General features: G+C 48.7%; 1 protein-coding gene across 2 annotated transcripts; it reads right to left on the bottom strand.

Annotated features, from left to right (window-relative positions):
• Window positions 1–1,677: 1,677 nt before the first annotated feature.
• On the bottom strand, window positions 1,678–15,905 carry NMUR1 (neuromedin U receptor 1). 2 transcript variants are annotated; one of them, XM_064286556.1, is made up of 4 exons: window positions 15,803–15,905; window positions 7,348–8,248; window positions 3,981–4,391; window positions 1,678–3,884 (listed from the first exon to the last, which is right to left on the bottom strand). In XM_064286556.1, the coding sequence occupies exons 1-3, from the start codon at window positions 15,803–15,805 to the stop codon at window positions 4,009–4,011; spliced, it is 1,287 nt and encodes a 428-aa protein (XP_064142626.1). In that variant the 5' UTR covers window positions 15,806–15,905; the 3' UTR covers window positions 1,678–3,884; window positions 3,981–4,008. The 2 variants fall into 2 exon arrangements, with proteins under 2 accessions (XP_064142626.1, XP_064142625.1); XM_064286555.1 differs by having other exon boundaries at window positions 1,678–4,391.
• Between the last annotated feature and the right edge of the window lie 9,403 nt (window positions 15,906–25,308).

Raw genomic sequence — 25,308 nt, 5'->3', positions numbered from 1 at the left:
AGAACAAACTTCTGTTTGTTAAAGCCGTCTATCTGTGGTATCTCTATTACAACAACACTAGATAACTAAGACACCAGCCGAGTGCAAACTGTTTGCACTACCCAAGGACTTTTGTAATAGTTGGGTTTTTTAAATGATGATGTCTACTCATCATAGACCATTTCTAAAGATAACCACTAGTAGAACAAAGAGAATGTGTCACCTTCAAAATGGTGGACAGATGGGTCTGCTGAGGCTCTTGGTTGCAAACAACAGAAAATGACTCTGGCCAACTTAGGCAGAAAAGGAATTTATGGAAGGGCTGCCAGTATCAACAGGAAGGCTGGGAAACCTGGCTGAGAAAACAGACAGAAAGCAAGGGCGCTGGGCAGCAGGAAGCCCAGGGAGCACCAGGGTAGGGTGCTATGTGAGCATTGCTGCCCCTGCACGTGGCAACTGTCATGGGTCTTGGTGTCACCTGCTCCAGATACAAGTCCCAGGTTGGCTCCGGTTCTTGGGACTTGAGCTAGCAGCTTACCTGTTGATCTTGGAATTCATCAGCCTCAGCAGCCTGCTGTCTGACCTGCCAACCTTGTGTGCACCAGTTTCTGCAGCTGTGTGAGTCAGGAGAAGCCTCCAGTCTGATCCAAGGACTTAGGTCTTTCCAGCCTCTACAACTGTGTGAGCCATTTCCTTGATATAAACCTCTCTCTCTCTTTATTTATATATATATATATATATATATATATATACACATGTATGTATAGATGCTTCACTGGTTTCGCTTCTCTAGATAACCCACCTAAGATAGTGGGTCACCCACATGGGCTATGAGGTATGGGTGGAGTAGGTGGGGAGTAGACAGGAGCCGAACTCTTGCACATATGAGAAGAAGGGATGTAGTGACCACAGCAAGTGGGGGAAAGGTGACTGTAGACCCAGATGAGCCAGTTGAGGACTTCTACCCTAGGAGTAGCACTGGGGACCCAAAAGAACATGACCCTGCGCCCTGACCAGGATAGAAGAAAGGGCAGCACCTCCTAAAGGGGGGGGAGAGGAATGTGGGGAGTGGCCTGCCACTGAAGTTCACAGCTGACCATCAGGCAGGCATGAGGAACCTCGATAGGTCCTGCTGCCTGGCCTTTCCATCTACAACCCAAATTCTCAAGGACTGAGCCCAGAGCTGCTGCTTCCATTATGCACAGTAGCCACTGACCTATGACAAATGGGACTTGTTTGCAGACCTGCTGTGGAGATGCTCAGGAGACATGTGTGGAACATACATTTATACTGTAGAGCACATATCCCCCACTTCCTCCAGCCTGCCCAGGCTGTCTCTGCACAAAGTAGGCCCTTCATAAATCCACACTGACCAAAGTTCTTTAATTTGGTTTGAGAGGTCCCCCGGGTCCAGAGTTCGTCTTTGGGAAGAACTGCAGACTCCAGCTAAAGTTTTGGGTCTGACTGCTCCCCTCACCCTTCCCCAAGACTTCCTGGGAGCCCATTTCAGAGATGCCACCTGGGCTGTCACAGCTCTACACAGCCCCTTTCTCTGAAGAAGCCCTCCAATCTCTCCAGTGGGTCCCCCTCCCCCCGCTCCTACCCCTTCCCCAAGGCCTCCTGCTTGGGGGCCGCCCCCATTTGGGGCTCAAACTGTTTACATTCAGCCAGGACAGGCTCAGGCCCACCCACTGAGGAAACATGCCCAAGGCCCCTCCCAAGTAGCCCCCCTATCCCTGATCTGGCCTCCATGAGGCCACCACTTCTCCCCAATGTCTCTGGGAGCCTTGGCATCCCCTCAACCGCTCCTGTGCCCCTCCTTGCTCTGATATAGCCACACCAGCTGAGCCTCCTCACGCTTGACAGCCCAGGCTGGGAGGCTGCCCCCAGCGCATCAGACTGGCTCCTCTGTTCCTGGCAGTCAGGGTTTTGCCAGCCTCTTCCCAGTTCAGCAGACTGGATGGGATCAGAGTCTTACCGGGAAGTCACCCCACAGTGGCCTGGGTGAGACGGAAGGGACTCACCCAGGGTTGGCCAAGGCCATTTGAGTGCAGCCCACAAGTCATAGGAGTGCAGCCTGAGCTTGGATAGAATGTCAGCCGAGAAAAAGGTAAGACAGAAATTGTGTGCAGACTATGAGTAAAACTAAATTAAAACATTACTGGAAGGAAGCATGCCAAAATACATACCATGGTGACCTCTGGAGAGTAAGGCTATAGGTACCGGCTTACAACAGTCAAGTCAGCTCTGACTCATGGCAACCCCATGTGTGTCAGAGTAGAACTGTGCCCACAGGGTTTTCAATGGCTGATTTTTCAGAAGTAGATTTTCAGGCCTTTCTTCGGAGGCGCTGTTGGGTAGACTCGAACACCCAACCTTTTGGTTAGCAGCCAAGCACATTACCTGCTGGCACAGCCCAGGGACTGCAAGGTTATGGGTAATTTTTTTACTTTTAAAAATTGTTTTCATTTTTGCGCTTTCCAAATGTCTACAATGAGCATTTATTATTTCTATAATTGAATTTAAAAAACTAACCGATACTATCTGCAACCCTGTACAACTGCTCCATTTACAGGCAGGGACCTGGGCATGGGCTGGGAGCTTTCTGTAGGGGGATTGTCGACCGACACCCCAACGACGCCCCAACAGCACGGCGCCGTCTTCATCCAAGTCATCCTGCAGTTCCCCAGGGTGCTGGGGTTTCCTCAATTCCCATTTCCTCTCAGGAGGACAGATCCCAGGGATGCTCCAATTCCTCGTGGCAGGATTGGGTGACCCCCTGGACAAGCTTCATCAATTGACTGAGTCCTGACTGAGCACCGAATTGGCCCCTGGAGACTCAGGATGGGACTTAGTTTCTGGAGTTATTCATCCCTTCCTTCTCCTCACCTCCTCGAGCCCAAAGCAGAACCCTGACCACCAGGTCACTCTTTGCCCTTGGCCAGCCCATGTCTCTCTCTTCCCCCCGGAGATACTCTGGGCAGCCAGGTCCAGCCCTCTGCTCACCTCCCAAGCTGCCTGCACGGAGGAGAGGCTGGGGGTAGGCAGAGGGGCTCTGCTCACATGTGGCCCTCAGTTCAGTGCCAAGGCCCCCCATTCTACCTCCTCCTATCCCTCCCACACTTGCTAGCCTAAGCAAAAAACAAGTCCTCACTGCTCTTGGAGGTGGGGAGCATGTGGAGGTCAGGGAGGAAGTGGGGGTGGGAGCGCTAAGAAGGCAGAGAGTAATTTCCGCCTTGCTAATCTGAGGGTATCAGCAATTTCTTTACAAGCAGTGTCTTCTGCACACACAGAAACCGCAGCGTAAAGTGCCAAAGCGGACACTATAGAGTGTCGGGGCCCTTTTTGTTTGAGAACCGAGGCCTGGAACGATGAGGCGATTTATTTGAACATGATGAAGTGGTGGCAGAGATTGGAGCCACGTTCCCTGGATCCCTAGGCGCCCCTGCCCCCCAGCAGCCCACCAGGCAGAGATCGCAGAGCAGAACAAGGGTACTGGGGTCCAGTGGGGTTCAGTGGAAGGAGGCAGGTGCAGGTAGAAAGCTGGAGAGGGACAGAATGGGTCAGAATCACAGAGGCTGGATAAGAAACAGGAAGAAAGCAGGGTCCAGTGGGAATGTTCCAGAAATTGGAGATGGGGCAGGTGAATGGCAGTGTTGCTGTGTTTCTGTTAACTGACGGCCATGTTTCTGCAGGGAAGCACTTTAACTAGGCAGACTGGGGTTTGGAGGGCAGGCTGCACCTTTATGTCCCTTCTGAGGGGTGAAAAGCAGACAGTAGGCGCCTGGCTGAAAAGCGGTCCTCAGCAATCAGAGAGATCACTCCTCTTTCTCTCAGGGTTGCCCTCAATCTCAGACACATGGGTTGGGGCAGGAGTCACGGAGGTGTTGGTCAGAGCTTCTAGGCTGCAGTGGGAACAAGATACAAGGGAGCAAGTCATGAAGACGTCTCTGCAAAAGAAGGCAAGTAGAGGCCACTTAAACTGCATGTGGCCCTCTCACCTCCCGGTAAAGCTGCTCTGAGGCTCCCTCAGGGGAGGTCAGTCTCCTGCGGCCCCTCTGGGGCACCCTCCTCAGCCAGAGGGAGGGCCCTGCTGCCCAGGGAGCCCATGTCACACAGGGTGCTGCCCGTGGTCACCCTGCTGAAGCTGTAGGAGCTGTGGGAGGGTCTGCGGTGGTAACGCCGGGCCCCAAAGCACAGGGCTTCCTGGAAGGTCTCTCGGAAGCGGCTGGACATGAGGCTGTAAAGCACGGGGTTGACGGCTGAGCTGAGGTAGAAGAAGACACCGGAGATGACGTGCAAGTACTGGTAGGCCAGGTGCAGGCTGTCTGTCCAGTGCGACACGAAGCTCCACATGAGGCGGTCGGCATGGAACGGGGCCCAGCAGATCCCAAACACCACAACCAGCACAACTGTGGGCAGAGAGGGAGACCTGAGTGTGCTGGAGCCCCTCACTGCCTTCCCCACTGCAGTCTGGCCTGCCCCATTTTCACCTGCTCTCCTATCCTACAGACCACCATCGCCCACCGCATCTGGAAGTTTGCCTGCCCTGGCCACACCACTCTCACTGACTGGGCAGTGGGTGCCATGCCCAGCTCCTGACCACAGCTCATTGGACGGGGCAGACACCTGAGCCAAGCTGACCCAGTGATTCTCTTATCATGGGATTTGGAATTAGGTGACTCTTAGCTGTGGAAGCTGAGCCACTAACGGGATGTGCAGACCGTGGGGCTGAGGCCAACTCTGGGTGCCCATGTGGAGGCTGTGCTGGCTGAGGCATAAGAGAGAGAAGGAGGACAATGGGGCACGTGCTCAGAGCAGTAGGCGGTGAGATTGTGGAGCCAGAGCAAGTGAGACACACATGCCCACACCACACAAACACACCACACACTCCACACAAACACCACACACTCCAAACACACACCATACCGCACACACACCACATAATCACACAACACCCTCCACACACACACCACACACAAACACACCACACACGCCACACAAACACCATACCACATCACACCACACACACATACACTACACAAACACACCATACCACATCACACCACACACTCGCCACAGAAACACACCACACACTCCATACACACCACAGAAACACACATACCACATAGCACATTACACCACACACACCATACCACAGAACACACACACACACCACACTATCACACTATGCCTGCCTTGGCCCTGGAAGTCTTTCCAGCCCGAGGGCCCAGCACTAACTCCCCCTTCACTTGAGAGGATACTCCCACCCCATCCACCCCCTGCAAAAGGCAGGACAGGCCAGCCCAGCTGCCACTCTCCTGAGCCCTGGTCATAACCAACCATGCCCTTCCTTGGACCTCTGCCTTAATTTTAATTTCTTATGTTTCCAACTGTCTTTCCCATGGAGTGTCTTCCCTATCATACCCTAGCATGATTTTCCTCATAATCCTGTGCTTCAAATAGGATATTGCTTATAAAGTCTCCAGCATACAGCCTGGTGCACAGTAGGCTCTCAGAAAGAAATCAACGGGAGAGAGAGGAGGAGGGATGGAAGAAAGCCAGTGAGTCCCAGGCCAGTAAGCAAGGCAGCCTTAAGGAAACACCCCACCGCCTCCCTGGAGGTGACAGCCTGTCCCAGGTAGTGCCAGCGGCAGACTTTGCTGTGTTTTCTGGGGGAGGGGTGGTGGTGTTGGAGTAGAGAGGCAGTTGGTCTTTAGTGCAGGCCAAGACTGCCTCAGCCTCACCCTCATGCCGAGCTGGGAGGCCGGCACAGAGCTCTGCAGTCAGTCTTGCCTGAGGGGCATGAAGGGTGGCCTCTCCATCTGTCGCCAGTTAGCCGGCCATAATCCTGTGGGTCTGACCATGGGTCTCCCCAGCCCTCTCCTCCCCTGACTCACCCCACCTACCTGATTCAGGGCCTGCTGAAGTGGGGCTGTGCTGGGGTGTAGTGGGATGGCCAGGGAACCAATGATCTGCTTAATATCAGCTTGTCTTGCTTCCCAGGGGCCATTATTTTTTAAAAAAACCAGGTAGAGGCCACAGTAAGGTCCGTAGAGCCTCAGCCCAGCTGGGTGGGCCTTGGGCTGTACCAATCGACACTTGGGCTTCTGTCCTGATTCTCCTGGGCTCTGACACCAAACCAAAAAATCAAACCTGTTTCTGTGGAGTTAATTCCGACTTATGGCGACCCCATGTGTTATAGAGTAGAACTGCTCCATAGGTTTTCCTGAGTATAATCTTTACAGAAGCAGATCACCAGGCCTTCCTTCTGCAGTGCTGTTGGGTGCATTGGAACCACCAACCTTTAGGTTAGTAGTTGAGCACAAACCATTTATGCCACCCAAGGAGTGCTCTAACCCTCACAAACAGGCCTCCTGACCAGCCTCCTGCAAACAAATCATCACTCCTGTATACATTCCACTTCTCCAGAAAGCCACAGATACCATCTGAAGGAAATCTCATTATCTGGTCTCTCCAGCACCCCTCCCTTCTTCTGGGGTCAGCATGCTCCTTCCCACCATGTGGTTCCACTGGGGGTGCTCTCCTCAGCACCTTGCCACTCTGGTCCAGGGGGTGGGCCATGACCTAAACCCTACCAATCGGAACCCTTCCCTGGGACTTTTCAATAGCAGCTAAGAGAAGTTCCTTAGGAAAGCGGACTGTGCCCTGTGGTCATGCCCCTGGGCTGCTTAGTGTCAGCTTGTCCTGCAAACCACAGAAAGGTAGGTGGTGGCATGTATGTGTGGAGTGTGTGGTGTGGTGTGTGTGTGAGGGCCTGTGGATGATAGAGCAGGGACCTGGGCCTGAGACATATTTAGGAGCAAAGATGAGAGACCTGGAAGGCCCAGGGCCCTACTCTGTCATCCACAGGCCCTGACGCACACCACATGCACACACATATACCATACACACCAAACCACACACACACCCCACACCACGCACCTTTCTGTGGTTTGACGCATGAGCCAGGGCCAGCTTCACGGGTGTGGACTGTGATCACACAGGGCCCCAAACTTCAAAGGGCCCCCTGGTTGGCATCAATCTCTACTGTTGCCGTCTTGACACTCTTAATAAATTTTGAGCAAGGACCCGGAATTGAAAGTTTGCACTGGGCCCTGCAAATTATGTAGCCGATCCTGCCATGAGCCAATAACATTTATCTTTGGTGTTAAGTTTCCAGCAGGGTCATCTAAAGCTGTACACAAGTGTGCGCACACCCACACACGGTGGGTGGGGAGACTTACCCCAAACCACATGCTCCAGCTCCATAAACCCGACACACACCAGTGTTCCCTGCAGGCCCTGAATCCCCAGCCTCCTATCCCCTGCCTGGCTCAGGCCACTTTTCCTGGCAGCAACACTTACACAGCATCTTGGTCACCTGCCTCCGGCCCCTGTCCTGCAGCCTCTGCTGCAGCCTGCAGGTGTCTCTGGCCCTGGCCTCGGCGGCGCCCCTGCCCTTGGCCTCCCACCTGAGCAGCAGCCCCTCGCGCCTCAGCTGCAGGCCAATGAGCACGTAGAGCACGCTGATGGTGGCCATGGGCAAGCAGAAGAAGAACAGCGTGGTCGTCTGCACCACCAGCTTGTAGAGGGCCTGTGGGCGGACCAGGGTGCAGATGGCAGAATCGGGCACCAGGCCCCGGCAGGGCACGTCCAGCTGCTGGATGCCATGCAGGCTGGTGTTGGGCAGAGAGCAGAGCACGGAGAGGCCCCAGACAGCCCCAAGCACACGGCACACGTGAGTCGGCGTCAGCATGGACCTGGCCTGGAGTGGGTGCACCACGGCCACGTAGCGCTCCACACTCAGGGCGGTGACATTGAGCACCGAGGCCAGGCAGACTGTCTCAAAGAGCAGTGTGCGGAAGTAGCAGCCGCTGGCGCCCAGCAGGAAGGGGTAGTTTCGCCACATCTCGTAGAGTTCCAGGGGCATGCCCACCAGCAGCACCAGCAGGTCCGACACTGCCAGGCTGAGGAGGTAGTAGTTGGTGGGCGTGCGCATGGTCTTGTGGTATAGGATGACCATGCAGGTCAGCCCGTTGCCCACGGTGCCCACCATGAAAATCAGCAGGTACATGGCACAGATGGGCACAAACAGGTCTGTCCACTGGGGTCCCAGGTATTTGAGTCTCAGCGCCTCGTCAGTCAGGTTCAGGTCCTCGGGTTCAAAGGGCCCCCAGGCACTACTGCCATTGCAGGGGACAGGGCTCCTTGTACTCTCTGGGGGCAAGTCTTCAGGGAGGGTGGAGCAATTGAGGCAGAAAGGGGCCTGTGGAACAGAGGGGAGAAACGCCCAAAAAAGTCACTTGGTGGATCTTGGCTCTGCCATAATTTATCAAACCAAAGGGGCCATTGATGCTAAGGTAGCCGTTATTTCATGTACTGCTGAGAGAAAAAAAAAAAAAAAACTAGCTGCTGTCAGGTCATTTCCAACTCACAGCGACCTTATAGGACAGAGTAAAACTGCCCCACAGGGGTTTCCAAGAAGCAGTTGGTGGATTTGAACTGCTGACCTTTTGGTTAGCAGCTGAGCTCTTGACCACTGTATCACCAGGGCTCCTCTTTTTGGTTTTGAAAAAGAAAAAAACTGCCATCTGCTATATGATGTAGTACAATTTCAGGAACATAAAAACATCCATCTTAGGATAAAGACAGACATATAAACCCACTGCCGTTGAGTCGATTCCGACTCATAGTGACGCCATAGGACAGAGTAGAACTGCCCCATAGAGTTTCCAAGGAGCACCTGGCGGATTTGAACTGCCGATCTCTTGGTTAGCAGCCGTAGCGCTTAACCACTATGCCACCAGGGTTTCCAAATATAGGGTCACTATGAGTCGGAATCGACTTGAAGGCAAAGATAGACATACAGACCAATGGAATATGAGAGTCCAGAAGTAAACTCATATATCTATGGTCAACTGATTTTCAACAAAGATGTCAAGTCCATTCAAGGGAAAAGGATAGCCTCTTCAATAAACGGTCCTGGGACAACTGGATCTCCAAACGCAAAAGAATGAAATAGACCCAAATCTCACACTACAGCCCACGCGTCTGTCAGTTTGTCATACTGTGGTGTTGCATGTTGCTGTGATTCTGGAAGCTATGCCACTGGTATTCAACACCAGCAGGGTCCCCGTGATGGACTGGTTTCAGCTGAACTTCCAGACTAAGACCAGGAAGAAGGACCCGACGGTCTACTTCTGAAAACAATTAGCCAGTGAAAACCTTATGAACAGCAACAGAACGTTGTCTGATATTGTGCTGCAAGATGAGCCCCCCAGGTTGGAAAGCACTCAAAATATGACTGGGGAAGAGCTGCCTCCTCAAAGTAGAGTCGACCTTAAGGACATAGATGGAGTGAAGCTTTTGGGACCTTCATCTGCTGATATGGCACAACTCAAAATGAGAAGGAAGAGCTGCAAATGTCCGTTAATAATCAGAAGGTGCAGTGTACAAAATATGAATCCAGGAAAATTGGAAATCAGCAAAAATGAAATAGAACACATAAAGATCGATATCCTAGGTATTAGTGAGCTGAAACAGACTGGTACTAGTTATTTTGAATCAGACAGTTGCATAGTCTACTATGCCGGGAATGACAAATTGAAGAGGAATGGCATCTCATTCATCGTCAAAAAGAACATTTCAAGATCTACCCTGAAGTACAACGCTGTCAGTGACAGGATAATACTCATACACCTACAAAGAAAAACCAGTTAATACGACTGTTATTCAAATTTATGTACCAACCACTAATGCCCAAGACGAAGAAATTGGAGATTTTTACCAACTTCTGCAGTCTAAAATTGATCAAACATGCAATCAAGATGCACTGATAATTACTGGTGATTGGAATGTGAATGTTGGAAACAAAGAAGAAAAAATCCTTAATTGGGAAATATGGCCTTGATGATAGAAACAATGCCAGAGATCGCATGATAGAATTTTGCAAGGCCAACTACTTCTTCACTGCACAGAACATAAGTGGTGACTACAAGTGGACCTCGCTGGATGGAATACACAGGAATTAAATTGACTGTATCTATGGAAAGAGACGATGGAAAAGCTCAATATCATCAGTCAGAATAAGGCTAGGGGCAGACTGCAGAACAGACCATCAATTGCTCATATGCAAGTTCAAGCTGAAGCTGAAGAAAATTAAAACAAGTCCAGGAGAGCCAAAATACAACCTTGAGTACATCCCACCTGAATTCAGAGACCATCTCAGGGACAGATTTGATGCCTTGAACACTAATGACCGAAGACCAGACAAGTTGTGGAATGTCATCAAAGACATACATGAAGCAAACAAACCTACCAAAACAAGAGGTCATTAAAAAGACAGGAAAGAAAGAAAAGACCAAAATAGATGTCAGAAGAGACTCTGAAACTTTCTCTTGAGTGTAAAGTAGCTAAAGCGAAAGGAAGAAATGATGAAGTAAGAGAGCTGAATAGATTTCAAAGGGTGGCTCAAGAAGACAAAGTATCATAATGACACGTGCAAAGGTCTGAAGTTAGAAAACCAAAAGGGAAGAACGCACTTGGCATTTCTCAAGCCGAAAGAACTGAAGAAAAAAATTCAAGCCTTGCATTGCAATAGTGAAAGATTCTATGGGCAAAATATTGACTGACACAGGAAGAATCAAAAGAAGATGGAAGAAATACACAGAGTTACTGTACCAAAAAAAACTGGTCAGCATTCAACCATTTCAGGAGGTAACGTATGATTAAGAACCGACGGTACTGAAGGGAGAAATCCATGCTGCACTGAAGTCTTGGCGGAGAACAAGCCTCCAGGAATTGACGGAATACCAATTGAGATGTTTCAACAAATATGTAGTGCTGGAAGTGCTCTCTGGTCTATGTCAAGAAATTTGGAACACAGCTACTTGGCCAACAGACAGGAAGAGATCCATATTTATGCCTGTTACCAAAAAAGGTGATGTAACAGAATGCAGAAATTATCATTAATATCATTAATATCACACACAAGTAAAATTTCACTTAAGATCATTCTAAAGCAGCTGGAGCAGTACATTGACAGGGAACTGCCAGAAATTCAAGCCAGATTCTGAAGAGGACATGGAACAAGAGATGTCATTGCCGATGTCAGATGGATCCTGGCTGAAAGCAGAAATACCAGAAAGGTGTTTACCTGTGTTTTATTGACTATGCAAAGGCAGTTGACTGAGTGGATCATAACAAGTTATGGATAACATTGTGAAGAATGAGAATTCCAGAACACTTAACTGTGCTCATGAGGAACCTGTACATAGACCAAGAGGCAGTCTTTCGAACAGAACAGGCGGATATTGCCTGGTTTAAGGTCAGGAAAGGCGTGTGTCAGGGTTTTATCCTTCCACTATACTTATTCAATCTGTATGCTGAGCAAATAATCTGAGAAGCTGGACTATATGAAGTAGAACGGGGCATCAGGATTGGAGGAAGGCTCATTAGCAAGCTGCATTATACAGATGACACAACCTTGCTTGCTGAAAGTGAAGAGGACCTGAAGCACTTACTAATGAAGATCAAAGACCACAGCCTTCAGCATGGATTACACCTCAACATAAAGAAAACAAAAATCGTCACAACTGGACCAATAAGCAACATCATGATACAGAGAGAAAATACTGAAGTTGTTAAGGCTTTCATTTTACTTGGATCCACAGTCAACGCCCATGGAAGCAGCAGTCAAGAAGTCAAACACACCAGCGCCTGATCTCTAAAATCTACATGATTCTGTCAAAACTCAACCACAAAAAGACAAACAACCCAATCAAGAAGTGGGCAAAGGATATGAACACACATTTCACTAAGGAAGATATTCAGGCAGCTAACAGATACATGAGAAAATGCTCTCGATCATTAGCCATTATAGAAATGCAAATTAAAACTACGATGAGATTCCATCTCACACCAACTAGACTGGCATTAATTCAAAAAACACAAAATAATAAATGTTGGAGAGGCTGCGGAGAGATTGGAACTCTCATACACTGCTGGTGGGATTGTAAAATGGTACAACCACTTTGGAAATCCATCTGGCGTTATCTTAAACAGTTAGAAATAGAACTACCATACAACCCAGAAATCCCACTCCTCGGAATATACCCTAGAGATACAAGAGCCTTCACACAAACAGATATATGCACACCCATGTTTATTGCAGCTCTGTTTACAATAGCAAAAAGCTGGAAGCAACCAAGATGTCCGTCAACGGATGAATGGGTAAATAAATTGTGGTATATTCACACAATGGAATACTACGCATCGATAAAGAACAGTGACGAATCTCTGAAACATTTCATAACATGGAGGAATCTGGAAGGCATTATGCTGAGCGAAATGAGTCAGTTGCAAAAGGACAAATATTGTATAAGACCACTATCATAAGATCTTGAGAAATAGAAAAACGGAGAAGAACACATACTTATGTGGTTACAAAGGGGGGGGGAGGGAGGGAGGAAGAGGGCTTTTTATTGATCAATCTGTAGATAAGAACTGCTTTGGGTGAAGGGAAAGACAACACTCAAAACAAGGAAGGTCAGCCTAATTGGACTGGATTAAAAGTAAAGAGGTTTCCGGGATAAAATGAAAGCTTCAAAGGTCAGCGAAGCAGGGGCTGGGGTCTGGGGAACTTAGTTTGAGGGGACTTCTAAGTCAACAGGCAAAACAATTCTATTATGAAAACACTCTGCATCCCACTTTGAACTGTGGCGCCTGGGGTCCTAAATGCCAACAAGCGGCCATCTAAAATACATTAATTGGTCTCAACCCACCTGGAACAAAGGCAAAGGAAGAACACCAAGGTCACACGACAACTAAGAACCCAAGAGACAGAAAGGGCCACATGAACCAGAGACCTACATTATCCTGAGACCAGAAGAACTAGTTGGTGCCTGGCCACAATCGATGTCTGTCCTGTCAGGGAGCACAACAGACAACTCCTGAGGGAGCAGGAGACCAATGGGATACAGACCCCAAATTCTCACTAAAAGACCACACCTAATGGTATGATTGCGACTAGAGGAATCCCAGAGACAATGCTCCCCAGACCTTCTGATGGCACAGGACAGGAACCATCCCCGAAGACAACTCATCAGGCATGAAAAGGACTGGTCAGCGGGGGGGAGAGAGATGCTGATGAAGAGTGAGCTAATTAAATCAGGTGGACACTGGAGAGTGTGTTGACAACTCTTGACTGGAGGGGGGATGGGAAGATAGAGAGAGAGGGAAGATGGCAAAATTGGCACGAAACGAGAGACTGAAAGGGCTGACTCAATAGGGGGAGAGCAAGTGGGAGAAGGGAGTAAGACGTATGTAAACCTACATGTGACGGACTGATTGGAATGGTAAATGTTCACTTGAAGCTTAATAAAAATTAAAAAAAGGTGATGAGAAAAAATTCAAATGAAAACAAGTAGTTTACCTTTGACTAAATAGATATGCATGTTATACTGCTGTACTTTTAAAATACCTTTGAAGCTGAAAAATCCTTACCTTAACTGACCGCAAATGTACTGTCTGGATTGTGATTATAGGAAAAGGTTCATTAACTTAACAGGTATTTATTAAGTAGCTCCCATATTCCAGTCACTGCCCTTGCTGTTGAGGATAAAATGGCGAGGAGTCCCAGGTCCCTGCTATCAGTGAACTTCAAATCCAATGGGGAGAGAGCCCTTATGCAAAGAATCATGTGGATGAATGGACACCTGGAACCTGGGGTGGAAAAGGAAAGGGGGAGACTGCTGACACAATGAGGGGGTTGCAACCAATGTCACAAAACAATTTGTGTGTAAATTTTTGAATAGGAAATTGATTTGTGCTGTAAACTTTCACCTGAAACACAATAAAATTAAAAAGAAAAAAAAAAAAGAAGTCAAACACATATTGCATTGGGCGAATCTGCTGCAAAACTTGAAAGTGTTAAAAGGCAAAGATGTCACTTTAAGGACTAAGGTGTGCCTGACCCAGTCGCCTTGTTTACATGTGAAAGCTGGGCATCGAATAAGGAAGACCGAAGAAGAGTTGATCCCTTTGAATCATGTTGCTGAAGAATACTGAATATACCATGGATTGCCGGAAGAGCAAACAGATCTGTCTCGGAAGCAGTACAGCCAGAATGCTCTTCTGAAGCAAGGATGGCGAGACTTCATCTCACGTACTTTGGACATGTTATTAGGAGGGACCAGTCCCTAGGGATGAACAGCATGCTTGGTAAAGTAGAGGGTCAGTGAGAAAGAGGAAGACCCTCAAGAGATGGACTGACACAGTGGCTGCAACAATGGGCTCGAGCACATCAAGGATTGTGAGGATGGCGCAGGATGGGGCAGTGTTTTGCTCTGTTGTACATGGGGTCACCATGAGTTGGAACCGACTCGACCGCACCTAACAACAGCAACAACTTTAAAAGGTACATCTTAAAAATGATAAAATACTGTATTTCAATTTTAAGTTTCATGATTTATTGAAACCTTTGAATAAAGGATGGACCCTCTCAAGCAGAGGCTTTGCCATCTGCAGTATCTCCTATGTCTTTCCCCTTTCAAGTCATAGAGTTAAGTAGAAGCCCTTGGAACCTCAGTTTGCACTCAGAGCCTCAGTTTGGGCATCTGTAAAATGGCCACAATATGCAGTATTGCATCGTTTTTAAGAGCAGGGGGCCCAGAAGCAACTGCATAGATTCAAATCCAGCCTCTTTCAACTCCTGGTTATGACATTGGGTGTGGTAACTCTCTGAGGCTGTTTCCTTCTTATGAAGATCAGGGAGTTTAGTCCATAAAAGGACTAACACAAGGCCTGCCTCAATGTAGGACCTGAATCACCGTGGGGACCAAGTGAGAGAATGAAAAGACTATGAACTGTAATGCCTGATCCAAATGTTGGTTCTTGTAGTCCATCATCTGAACTATTCAAAGTCTAAATATTTGACACTCTTAATACTGCCAGTTCTGGGGTTCCCGCTTCTCCATAGGGCTCCCCATCTCTTTGTCCAGTCCCTGGGTATAATGGTTAAGAATCCAAGCCATGGACTTAAAACAGACAGGCCTGGTTCAAATCCTGGCTTTGTCACTCCAGCAGTGACTTCCCCTCACTGTGGCTCAGTCTTCTCACCTGCAAAATGGGACATCGACAGAGCCTGTGAAGATTCCATGAGAGACGCATAAAGCTCTCAGGAGCGTGGCTGGCATATTTTAAGTGCTTGTTCAATCTAGTTTAGCGTGATCCTTATTTCTCAGATGGAAAGGAAAGGACAGAGTCCAGGGGCAGATGGGCAGGAGCTGAAGCAGAATTCTGCTGGGCATGTGTCCTGGCACGAAAGGCCAGATGCCCGCCTGAGTCTGCTCAGGCCTGTGAGTGGGTCCAGTGCCCCCCACCCCTCACCTTAGGCTCGATTCCTGGGCCCTCTCCCTACTGGTTCAGCTCCACTTCCCATTGCCCCGGTGCCTGCTCACCCAGGGTTCCCCTTCCAGGGTCCTTCATCCAGGTCCTTGGCTCTCTCCCAGACCGTGGGCGCCTGCTTTCTTCCGCCTCCCTGCCTGTCTCACACAGAATCCCCCCATCTGGGGCCCGAGCGCATTTTCGCCCACTCCCACTTTTCCCACTACTCGGCTCCCCCGACTCCCGGGATGGAGCAGAGAGCGCAGGCGCCGTCTGGGGTTGGGGTGGCTACCCCGGTCCCGGGAAGTGTCGCGCGCCAGAGCCCCCAGCCCCGCGGCATCAGTGAAATAGCCTCCGACCGCGCCCTGGGGCGACCCACGAGCCCTTTCCTCTCCCCGGCCGCGACCCTGGCTCCCGCGCCACCCCCTGTACCTACCATGCCGTCGACAGGGCGACCCCGGCCCCGAGTCCACCGCCCAGCGACGGGCCGGTGCGGGTGATGCGGACAGCCTCAGCGGACGGACGGACCGGCAGACGCGTCGCCTGGCGCAGCTGGACTGATGGACTGGGGCAGCCGACAACCAGCAGCCCGCCCCGTCGTCGCCCCGCCTAGAGTGCCACCAGGGGGCAGTGCCGTCCCCGAGCCCGCCCGGCTGCGGGACCCGGACACGCACCTCTGAGGCGACCCCCGCGCCCCACACCCGCCCCACGCTAGGCTTGTGTTCCGGAAACCCCTTTATTTCACCGAACCCTCCCGACAACCCATTTTACAGATAAGAAAACTGAACCTCAGAGAGATGCAGATCTGGGCTCACACGCTGTCCCCACCCTCCAGGGTGCTGACTTCAGGATAATCTCCTTGTCGGGACGTCCCTCCGGTCCCCACCTCCTCCCTTCCAAGAAGGTCCCTCCAGCCCCTCAAAATCAACCTGCCCCAAAGGGATTCATCCTGAGGCGCTTTCAGCTCTGCCAGGATCCAGACCCTCACCCCCAGAGCCAGGACGCCTTCTCTCTCCTCCCCAATCCCAGGACTTCAGCGTCCACTGCTCTCCCACCGTCTCCCCTCTCAGATCCTCCCAGGGCAGTGCAGGTGCCTCCATTCTCCCTCCAGCCCCAGGGCCATTTTCCTGAGCCCCCAAGAGAGCAGGCTTGTTACAGGACCTCTAGGTCTCCGTGTAACACTGCCGCATGAGTCAGGCAAAGGCAAAGGAAGATAAACTTTATTTGCTTGGCCAAGCAAAGGAGCTCACTGCGACCTGCTGCGCCAAGATGGCTCCCTGAGCCACAGGCACAAGGTTTTATATAAGGGAAGCAAACTGGCTAGGGGTGGGCTCTTCTTCGGGCGTGTTCAGGGGCATGGCCCATCCGGATTGCTGGACAACACCTGTAATGATGCCGACATGATGCAGGTGCACTGTACTGGGGCCCCGACTGAAGGGAAATGGTGGCTTAGCTCTGCCCAGTTCCCATCCAGTGGTTTCCCGCCTCACTCCCCCCTTTTCCTTTCAGGATTTGGGTCCCGTATAAGGTCCAAATCCAGGGCCAGACAGGTACATGGACTGGAGGTCTTTTTTCTGTAACTACTTCATTCTGGCTAGGTGTGCTGGTGTAGAACTGGGCTCTGGCTGCAACTGGTTCAGGGGAGATAGGGCAATATTCCTATTGTAGTATTACCTGCAGATGGAGCTTCTGGAGCCTGGAAGACAGAAACTTTACTAAAAGGCTAAACAAACAAGGCCTGAATACCAGCATCAGGACAAGCAGCAGGAGGACCACGAGCAAGGGTCCTAGAAAGGGAAGAAACCATGTTAAGCTCAGGATTGCAGCCTTTACTGCATCCCAGATATCTTGTGAAGTTGGGCCTTAGTTGAACATGTGTAGCCATTTAGCTTTTTCATAAATCTTTTTTCACATTTATTTCCACCTCTCCTGAGGTGTTGACCTAAGTGCAGCAAGAGGTGTTGGCTACTGCACAAACGACTCCTTGTTCAGCTAGCAAGTAGTCCAGAGCGATACGATGGTCTAAGACCACCCTCGTGAGAGAGTCCGGGCTCTTTTGTTGATCTTCGCTGGCTCAAGCAGTGGGCTGTGCAATGTTTTCTGTGGACAATGTGAGATTACAGAGGGTGGCTTCAAAATAGGCAAATCCTCCCCAAGGGACCAGGAGCCCTATTACTGCACCTGCCCCAGTCAGGATTAAACCTAATACTCTCTTTCATATATAACTTGAGGTTCTGTTGGAGGCCTGGTATATTTGGACACTGGTGCCTGAGGGGGACAAAAACCCTAGGGAGAATTGACCAGTGGTAGTGACAGGGTCAGTCTAAGGATTTGTCCATCCATAGCTTGGATAGGATAAACTGGGCTGTGTCTGTGTGGGTATGAGCTGGATCCACATGTCCAGACATATCCACTGGGGGCACATAAAGATTCAGTGATGGCGCAGTTACTGTTACCTTGTTCAAGCCAAGTCTTGCACTGCAAGCTAGGGGCTAGGGAACCATAAAGCTCAGGTAGGTATACTCGGCACCCGGGGCTTTGATATTTTCTCTTGTGGCATCGTAATATGTTTCAGAGGTAATGGACTGTGTCTGGTGGTGTAGCCTTCACGTGGTAGGGCAAGCGATAGTTAGCAAACAAAAAGCTCTTGGGAAATTCCTGGATATCTTCCCTCTGTAGGTACCCTGATGCAGCAGATTAGTTAATCAGATTAGTTTGGATACAAATCGTCTCATTTCAGCTGTCTGGGGTTTTAGCACAGGAGTCAATGAGACTCCTGATAGTCTGTTGGACAAAGTCTTTATTGTAATTAGAGGAATTAAAATCTTGGTCCATGGATTGTGAACAGATAGAGTAGGCTCGGTTCTCAACTCAGGAAATGTTAATCGCATATATGGGAGTGAATGAAAGATGGGCCCAGAGGGAGACCCATTGCGTGGGGAATCTGATGGAGTTTTTAGTAGTTGTGGGTATTTGGGTATAACTGATGACTGGGACTGCTTCTACGTTGTCTTTAGTTCTGGTGAGGGGTTGGTGAAGCAGATCCAGCAATCTTCTAAGTGGAGGGCATTCGAGATACTTATGAGATGGTTATCTTGCCATTCTGGGGGACTTGCCTGTCCCCCAGAGAGACATAGGAGATAAACAAATAGGATATAAGGCTGCATGTGGGTGGCAGCGCACACAGCCCAAAGCATGAACAGAGTTATGAACAGAACTAGTTGACAGTCAGTCACTGAGCCCAGCGGGAAACCAGCACCAGGTCATACTAAGCCAGAAAATAACTACCAATAAGGCTAAAACAGCCCGTACAGCCACGAGGGAATGACAGTCAACTGGCACAATTGTCTACAGTGCCTGTTTCCTCTTAAACAACCACTTTAAACCCTCTAAAGACTGAGTCTCCCAATTATCACCGTCTTGCCCATTCTTACCATTTTGCAGGGTTTGTTGGTCGGTATCGGGAGTGGGAGCCAGTTTGGTGCGAGAGTGGCGGATCTACGCTCTCTTTCCAGCCATCTTGACTGCAGTGGGGGTTGACATCGACACCTCAGAGGGTCCCTTCCACTTTACTACCAGGTCTGCAGCATTCCAGGTCTTGACATATAGCCAGCTACCAGTCTTCAAAACCTGGAGAGGGACTTTGGGTTGTGGACAATCTGCTGTGTCACATACCTGTGAAGAGAGTCAAGCATCCCCACCACAGAATACAAATATTGTTTAATAGCAAGCTGGCCTTGCTCATGAATATTTTCAGTCTTCATGGCGTTTTCAGGATCCAAAGTATTTAAGCCCTCCCAAAAGTTACAAAGGAGGGGACGCCTGTACATAAGTTCAAAGGGGCTTAGCTTAAGTTTGCTTCGAGGTGCAACTCTAGTCCTGAACAAAGCCAAGGGAAGGGCCGTAACCCAAGTAAGTTTGGTCTCTTGGCAAAATTTGGCCAGATGGGTTTTAGTAATCCAGTTGATTCTTTTTACTTTTCTACCGGATTGGGGTCTTCACACATTGTGAAGATACCACTTAGTCCCCACCTGTTGGGCTACAAGTTACATGACCTGGGCACTAAAGCGTGTTCTGTTGTCACTCTCGATGGTTTGAGGAACGCCTAACCTGGAGATGATGTCTTCCAGCAGCGTTTTGACAACTTTTGTGGCCTTTTCAGTCCTGCAGGGGAATGCTTTGACCCACCTGGAAAAGGTGAAGTCTATCTGCCAGTCTTCTCTCAGAACATATCCTTGGTACTGGGTCCCCTCTGGCGCTGCTGAGAAGGTCTTGGGGTGGTTTTTCTGACAGATTACACATTGTCTGGTAATCTCTATGATAATAGCCTGCAAATTCTGGCTGACCAAGTATCTCTTTACCCAATCATACATCACTTCCTGCCTGTAGTGGGTGGCCTCACGTAGGTGCTTTAGGATGCTGGGGATCCTGTGTTGTGGGATGAATAGCCTCCTATTCCTTGTGCAGAACCACTTATCCTTTTTCTAGACCTGCCGCTGATTGGTTACATAAAGGTCTTTTTCACTGTAATCAGGGTCTTCCATGGCTTGTGGCAAGCTAGGGTGTGGAGAGAGGGCAGCAAATACCACTGGGGTATTGTTCTTGCCACCCGCTTGCCCTCTTAGTCAGCCCTTCGGTTGCTCTAGGCCACTGTTGTATCTCCCTGCTAATGTTCCTTGCAGTGTCTCATGGCCAGAGCATCAGGTAGTAACACCACCTCAAGGAGTTGTAAAATCTGTTGGCCATGTTTGATTTCTTTACCGGCCGAGTTCAAAAGCCCCCCTGCTTCCACAAAGCCCTGTGTGCATATAAAACTAAAAACACGTACTTTGAATCCTTGTAAATGGTCACTCGCTTGGACTTGGCCAAGAATGGGAATTCCAGAACACTTAATTGTGCTCTTGATGAACCTGTACATAGACCAAGAGGCAGGAGTTCAAAGAAGAACACAGGAATACCATGGTTTAAAGTCAGGAAAAGTGTGTGTCAGGGTTGTATCCTTTCACTGTATTTATTCAATCTGTATGCTGAGCAAATAATCTGAGAAGCTGGACTATATGAAGAGGAACGTGGCATCAGGATTGGAGGAAGACTCATTAACAATCTGCGATATGCAGATGACACAATCTTGCTTGCTTAAAGTAAAGAGGACTTGAAGCACTTACTGATGAAGATCAGTGACTATAACCTCCAGTGTGTATTCCAATCCAAAAACCAAACCCAGTCCCGTCGAATTGATTCTGACTCATAGCGACCCTATAGGACAGAGCAGAACTGCCTCATAGAGTTTCTAAGCAGTGCCTGGTGGATTCAAACTGCCAACCCTTTGGTTAGCAGCCGTAGCACTTAACCACTACGCCACCAGAGTTTCCTCAGTATGGATTACACCTCAATATAAATAAAACAAAAATCCTCACAACTGGACCAACAGACAACATCATGATAAAGGAGAACATATTGAAATCATCAAGGATTTCATTTTACTTGGATCCGCAATCAACGCCCATGGAAGCAGCAGTCAAGAAATCAAACAACGCATTGCACTGGCCAAATATGCTACGAAAGATCTCTTTCAAGTGTTCAAAAGCAGAGATGTCACTTTAAGAACTAAGGTACACCTGACCCAAGCTGTGATGTTTTCAAATGCCTCATATGCATGCAAAAGCTGGACAATGAATAAGGAAGACTGAAGAAGAACTGATGCCTTTGAATTACGGTGTTGGCAAAGAATATTGAATATACTATGTACCACCAGAAGAATGAACCAATCTGTCTTGGAAGAAGTACAGCCAGAATGCTCCTTAGAAGTAGAGGGTCAGCAAAAAAGAGGAATAACCTCAACGAGATGAATTGACACAGTGGCTGTAACAATGGGCTCAAACATAGCAAGGATTGTGAGGAGGGAGCAGAACCAGGCAGTGTTTCGTTCTGTTGCATATAGGATCAACGAGTCCCAATGGCACTTAACAACAACAACAACAACAAACTTCAAGAAAATAAATTTCTGTCTGTTAAAGCCATCCACTTGTGGTATTTCCGTTACAGCAGCACTAGATAATTAGAATTTGGGACTGGAAGAGTGGGGTTCTGCACTAACAGGTAACTAAAATGTGGACACAGTTTTGGATTGGGTAATGGGTGGAAGAGTTTTAAGTGCCTAATTTTTTTTTTTTAATAGTAGCAGCATACATTCCCTTGAAGAGATTGTTGGTAGAATTATGGCTATCAAAGGCAATTCTGATGAGGGCTCAGAAGTAAATGAGGAGAGCTATAGGGAAAGTCTCTACTGCCTTAGAGAATACATATGGTGCCAGCAACAGAATTTTGCTAGAAATGTGGCTTTTCAATGTACTTCTGGTGAGGTTTTAAAAGAAAATGATGGGCATGCGATTGGACAATGGGGAAAGGCGATGCTTTTTATGAAGTGGCAAAGAACTTGTCTGAACTATATTCAAATGTTTGGTGGAAGGTAGAACTTGTAACTGATGAATTGGCTCTTATAACTGATGATATCTAGCTGATAAGATCTCTAAGCAAGAACTTAAAGGGGCCTCATGGTTTCTCCTTGCTGCTTATACTAAAATGCAAGAGAAAAGGGATGGGCTTAAAAATGGACTATTCACCCAAATTCTCATAAAAAGACCATACTTAATGGTATGACTGCGACTAGAGGAATCCCAGAGACAATGCTCCCCAGAACTTCTGATGCCATAGGACAGGAACCATCCCCGAAGACAACTCATCAGGCATGAAAAGGACTGGTCAGTGGGGGGGAGAGAGATGCTGATGAAGAGTGAGCTAATTAAATCAGGTGGACATTGGAGAGTGTGTTGACAACTCTTGACTGGAGGGGGGATGGGAAGATAGAAAGAGAGGGAAGATGGCAAAATTGGCACGAAACGAGAGACTGAAAGGGCTGACTCAATAGGGGGAGAGCAAGTGGGAGAAGGAAGTAAGATGTATGTAAACCTACATGTGACAGACTGATTGGAATGGTAAATGTTCACTTGAAGCTTAATAAAAATTAATTAAAAAAAAAAAAAAAAAGGAAAGGGAAACAAGCAGAGCGTTGGGGACCTCATATTACCAGGAAAGCAGCGCTGGGAGCAGAGCCAGTCCTATGGACCCAGGATCCCAGGATGAAGCTCCTAGTCTAGGGGAAGACTGATGAGAAGGCCAGCAGAGACAGAAAGCCTTCCCCCGGAGCTGACACCCTGAATGTGGACTTTTAGCCTACTTTACTGTGAGGAAATAAACTTCTCTTCGTTAAAGGCAAAAAAAAAAAAAATGGACTATTCGAAGTGAAAACAGAACTTAAAGATTTGGAAAATTCTGTTGTGACAACTAAGGACATGTGCCATAAAATGTTCACCAAGGATGTGGCTACACAATCTTGTTGAATAGATTAAGCTTGAGACTGATGGGTGTAATCAACTACCACAGCAGAAAACTGCTTAGACTGAAGGGGTCAGAGAAAGAACGAAAGGAAAGACTGCTGTCTGCCTGTTGGAACTCTACAGGCAGGAACCAAGCTGAAGGAGCTACACCTGTTGTCCACCAAGAAAAGAAAAGGACCATCCCTGAAGCAGCTTGGAGATGAGCAGAAGTGTTGGAAGGAGCATAGGAAGCAGGGCCTTCTCCGTCTTCAAAGTTCAGGGCCATGGTCTCCTGGATGTCAAAGGGTGGCGCCACAGCCTTCTTAGGTTTCAGAGAGTCAGATCTTCACCAACTCAGTTCTGGAGTGTGGTTCTGCTGTTAGAGTGTGCCAGGTGATGGGGCTGCGCCCAAAGCTGAGTGGGTGGGGCTGCCATGCCCAAGGGGCAGAAGAACAGAGGCTACCAGAGCTGAGGGAGTGGAGTCATCACTCAGATGGACCAGGAGAATGGGGTCAACTAAAGTCGAGGGAGCAGATTTGCCATCCCAGAGGGCCTGGAAGGCGGAGCTGAAGCCCAGGACTGAAGGGCCTCCACCCAGAATCCAGAGAGCATCGCCAACACCCAGAGTCTAGAAGGCAGGGCCATTGCCTAGATGGTCTCAGAGAACAGGGGACTATTTTCAAGTCTTGAGAGCCATTTAAAGTGTTCTGCTGGGTTTGGGGCTTGCTTGGTGCCAATCATCCCTTCTTTCCCTCCAGTTTCTCCCATTTGTAGTGGAAATGTATACCTGTGCCTGTTCCATCACTGTACTTTGGAAGCAGATAATTTGTAATCTGGATTTCACAGGTTCACAGATGAAGAGGAATTTTGCCCCAGGATAGAATACACTTATGGTCTCGTCCATATTTGATTTAGGTGCTTCGGAAGATGAGATTTTGAACTTGGAGTGATTTAAGACTTTTGGGATGATGTGACGGAGTGGAACCAAGGGTGGAATCAAGTGGACCAAGGGTGGAACGTTATGGATTGAGTTGTGTTCCCCCAAAATATGTGTTGTAAATCCTAGCCTCTATGCCTGTGATGGAAACCCTGGTGGCGTAGTGGTTAAGAGGTACAGCTGCTAACCAAAAGGCTGGCAGTTTGAATCCACCAGGCGCTCCTTGGAAACCCTATGGGGCAGTTCTACTCTGTCCTATAGGGTCATTGTGAGTCAGAATTGACTCACCGGCAATGGGTTTTTATGGGTTTATGCCTGTGGCTATTATCCCATTTGGGAATGGGTTGTTTTTGTTATGTTAATAGACAGGATTAGCACAGGGTGTGTCTTCAGTCAATATCTTTTGAAACATGAAAGAGATTAAACAAACAAGCAAAAGCAGCAGAGATGAGGAAAGAGAGATGCCAAGCCCCATGAAGATCACCCAGGAACAGAAGCTCGGAAGAGACAAGGACCTTCTTACAGAGCTGACAAAGAGAGAAAGCCTTCCCCTAGAACTAACACTCTCAACTTGGACTTCTAGCCTCCTAAAGGAGCCCTGGTGGTGCAGTGGTTAAGAGCTCAGCTGCTAACGAAAAGGTCAGCAGTTCAAATCCACCAGCCACCCCTTAGAAACCCTATGGGGCAGTTCTACTCTGTCCTGTGGGGTCGCTATGAGTCGGAGCCGACTCGATGGCACCTACCAACAACAACAACAGCCTCCTAAACTGTGAGAAAATAAATATTTATGATATTTCTGTTACAGCAGCACTTGATAATTAAGACACCCTCCGAGACCTGAGTGTTTGCAGACTCCTGGCCTACTTACCCTCCTGAAGCCCGGGGTGCGTTTCCCTAATTTGGTTATGTTTGCTCAAGTTTTCTCCAAAACCTGCCTTGCGGGGGTCCTATCCTTAGCTACCTCTGAACTGCTTGTTCAGAGGTATGCACCCTCTGGCACAGGGGCAGCTACTCTGTGGAAACCACTCAGGCTCACCAAGTGCCTTTCCCCTGGGTGTTGATGTAGGCACTTAAGTTGCTCTGAAATTTTTGGTAAAAATTAAAAATTTCCCTAGTTAGAATTTGGTGGTTTCGAAGGGGCCACCATGTGTGGTTGCAGCCAAGAGGCTATGAAATGAATTTCCAGTGATGCATGTTTACTGTTTTCATCATTAGTCTGTTTTGGCCAGGTTGCTTAGATGTTCTATGCCTCAGTTTTGTCATCTGTAAAATGGGGGTGATAATAGTACCAGCTTCATAGGGTTATGAGGATTAAATGAAATACAGGATGCAGAGGCCCCAGATGACATTGATAACTATTTCTTCAAATAAATGAGAGTCGGTGCATGTCTTGGGAGCTTGATACATTTCCTGAACAAAAAGGAAGTGCTTTTTAATACTTTTCTTCCAAGGGAGTAAGAGAAAATAACTCAGAGGTTTCTCTCTTTATTCCTTAGAGAGAAGTGGCTATGGACAGAGAAATGGAAAGACAAAGAGATAGACTGGAGCCCAGGCCCTGTCAATATGGAGGTGCAGGGCCATCCTTGTCCCCCCGTCATGGTCTCGATAGGATCCTGCCTTCAGCCTCTT

The sequence above is a fragment of the Loxodonta africana genome, chromosome 6 (assembly GCF_030014295.1).
Source record: "Loxodonta africana isolate mLoxAfr1 chromosome 6, mLoxAfr1.hap2, whole genome shotgun sequence".
NCBI lineage: Eukaryota > Metazoa > Chordata > Mammalia > Proboscidea > Elephantidae > Loxodonta > Loxodonta africana.
Note: the sequence above shows the minus strand (reverse complement) of the source record. Positions and strands in the feature narration are given on the sequence as shown.

Bases quoted from the DNA above. Each gene is read 5' to 3' on its own strand.
- NMUR1 (XM_064286555.1), bottom strand. The intron at 4,392-7,347 runs GTAAGTGTTGCT...CTCTGCCCACAG, and splicing joins GCAGGTGACCAAGATGCTGT to TTGTGCTGGTTGTGGTGTTT.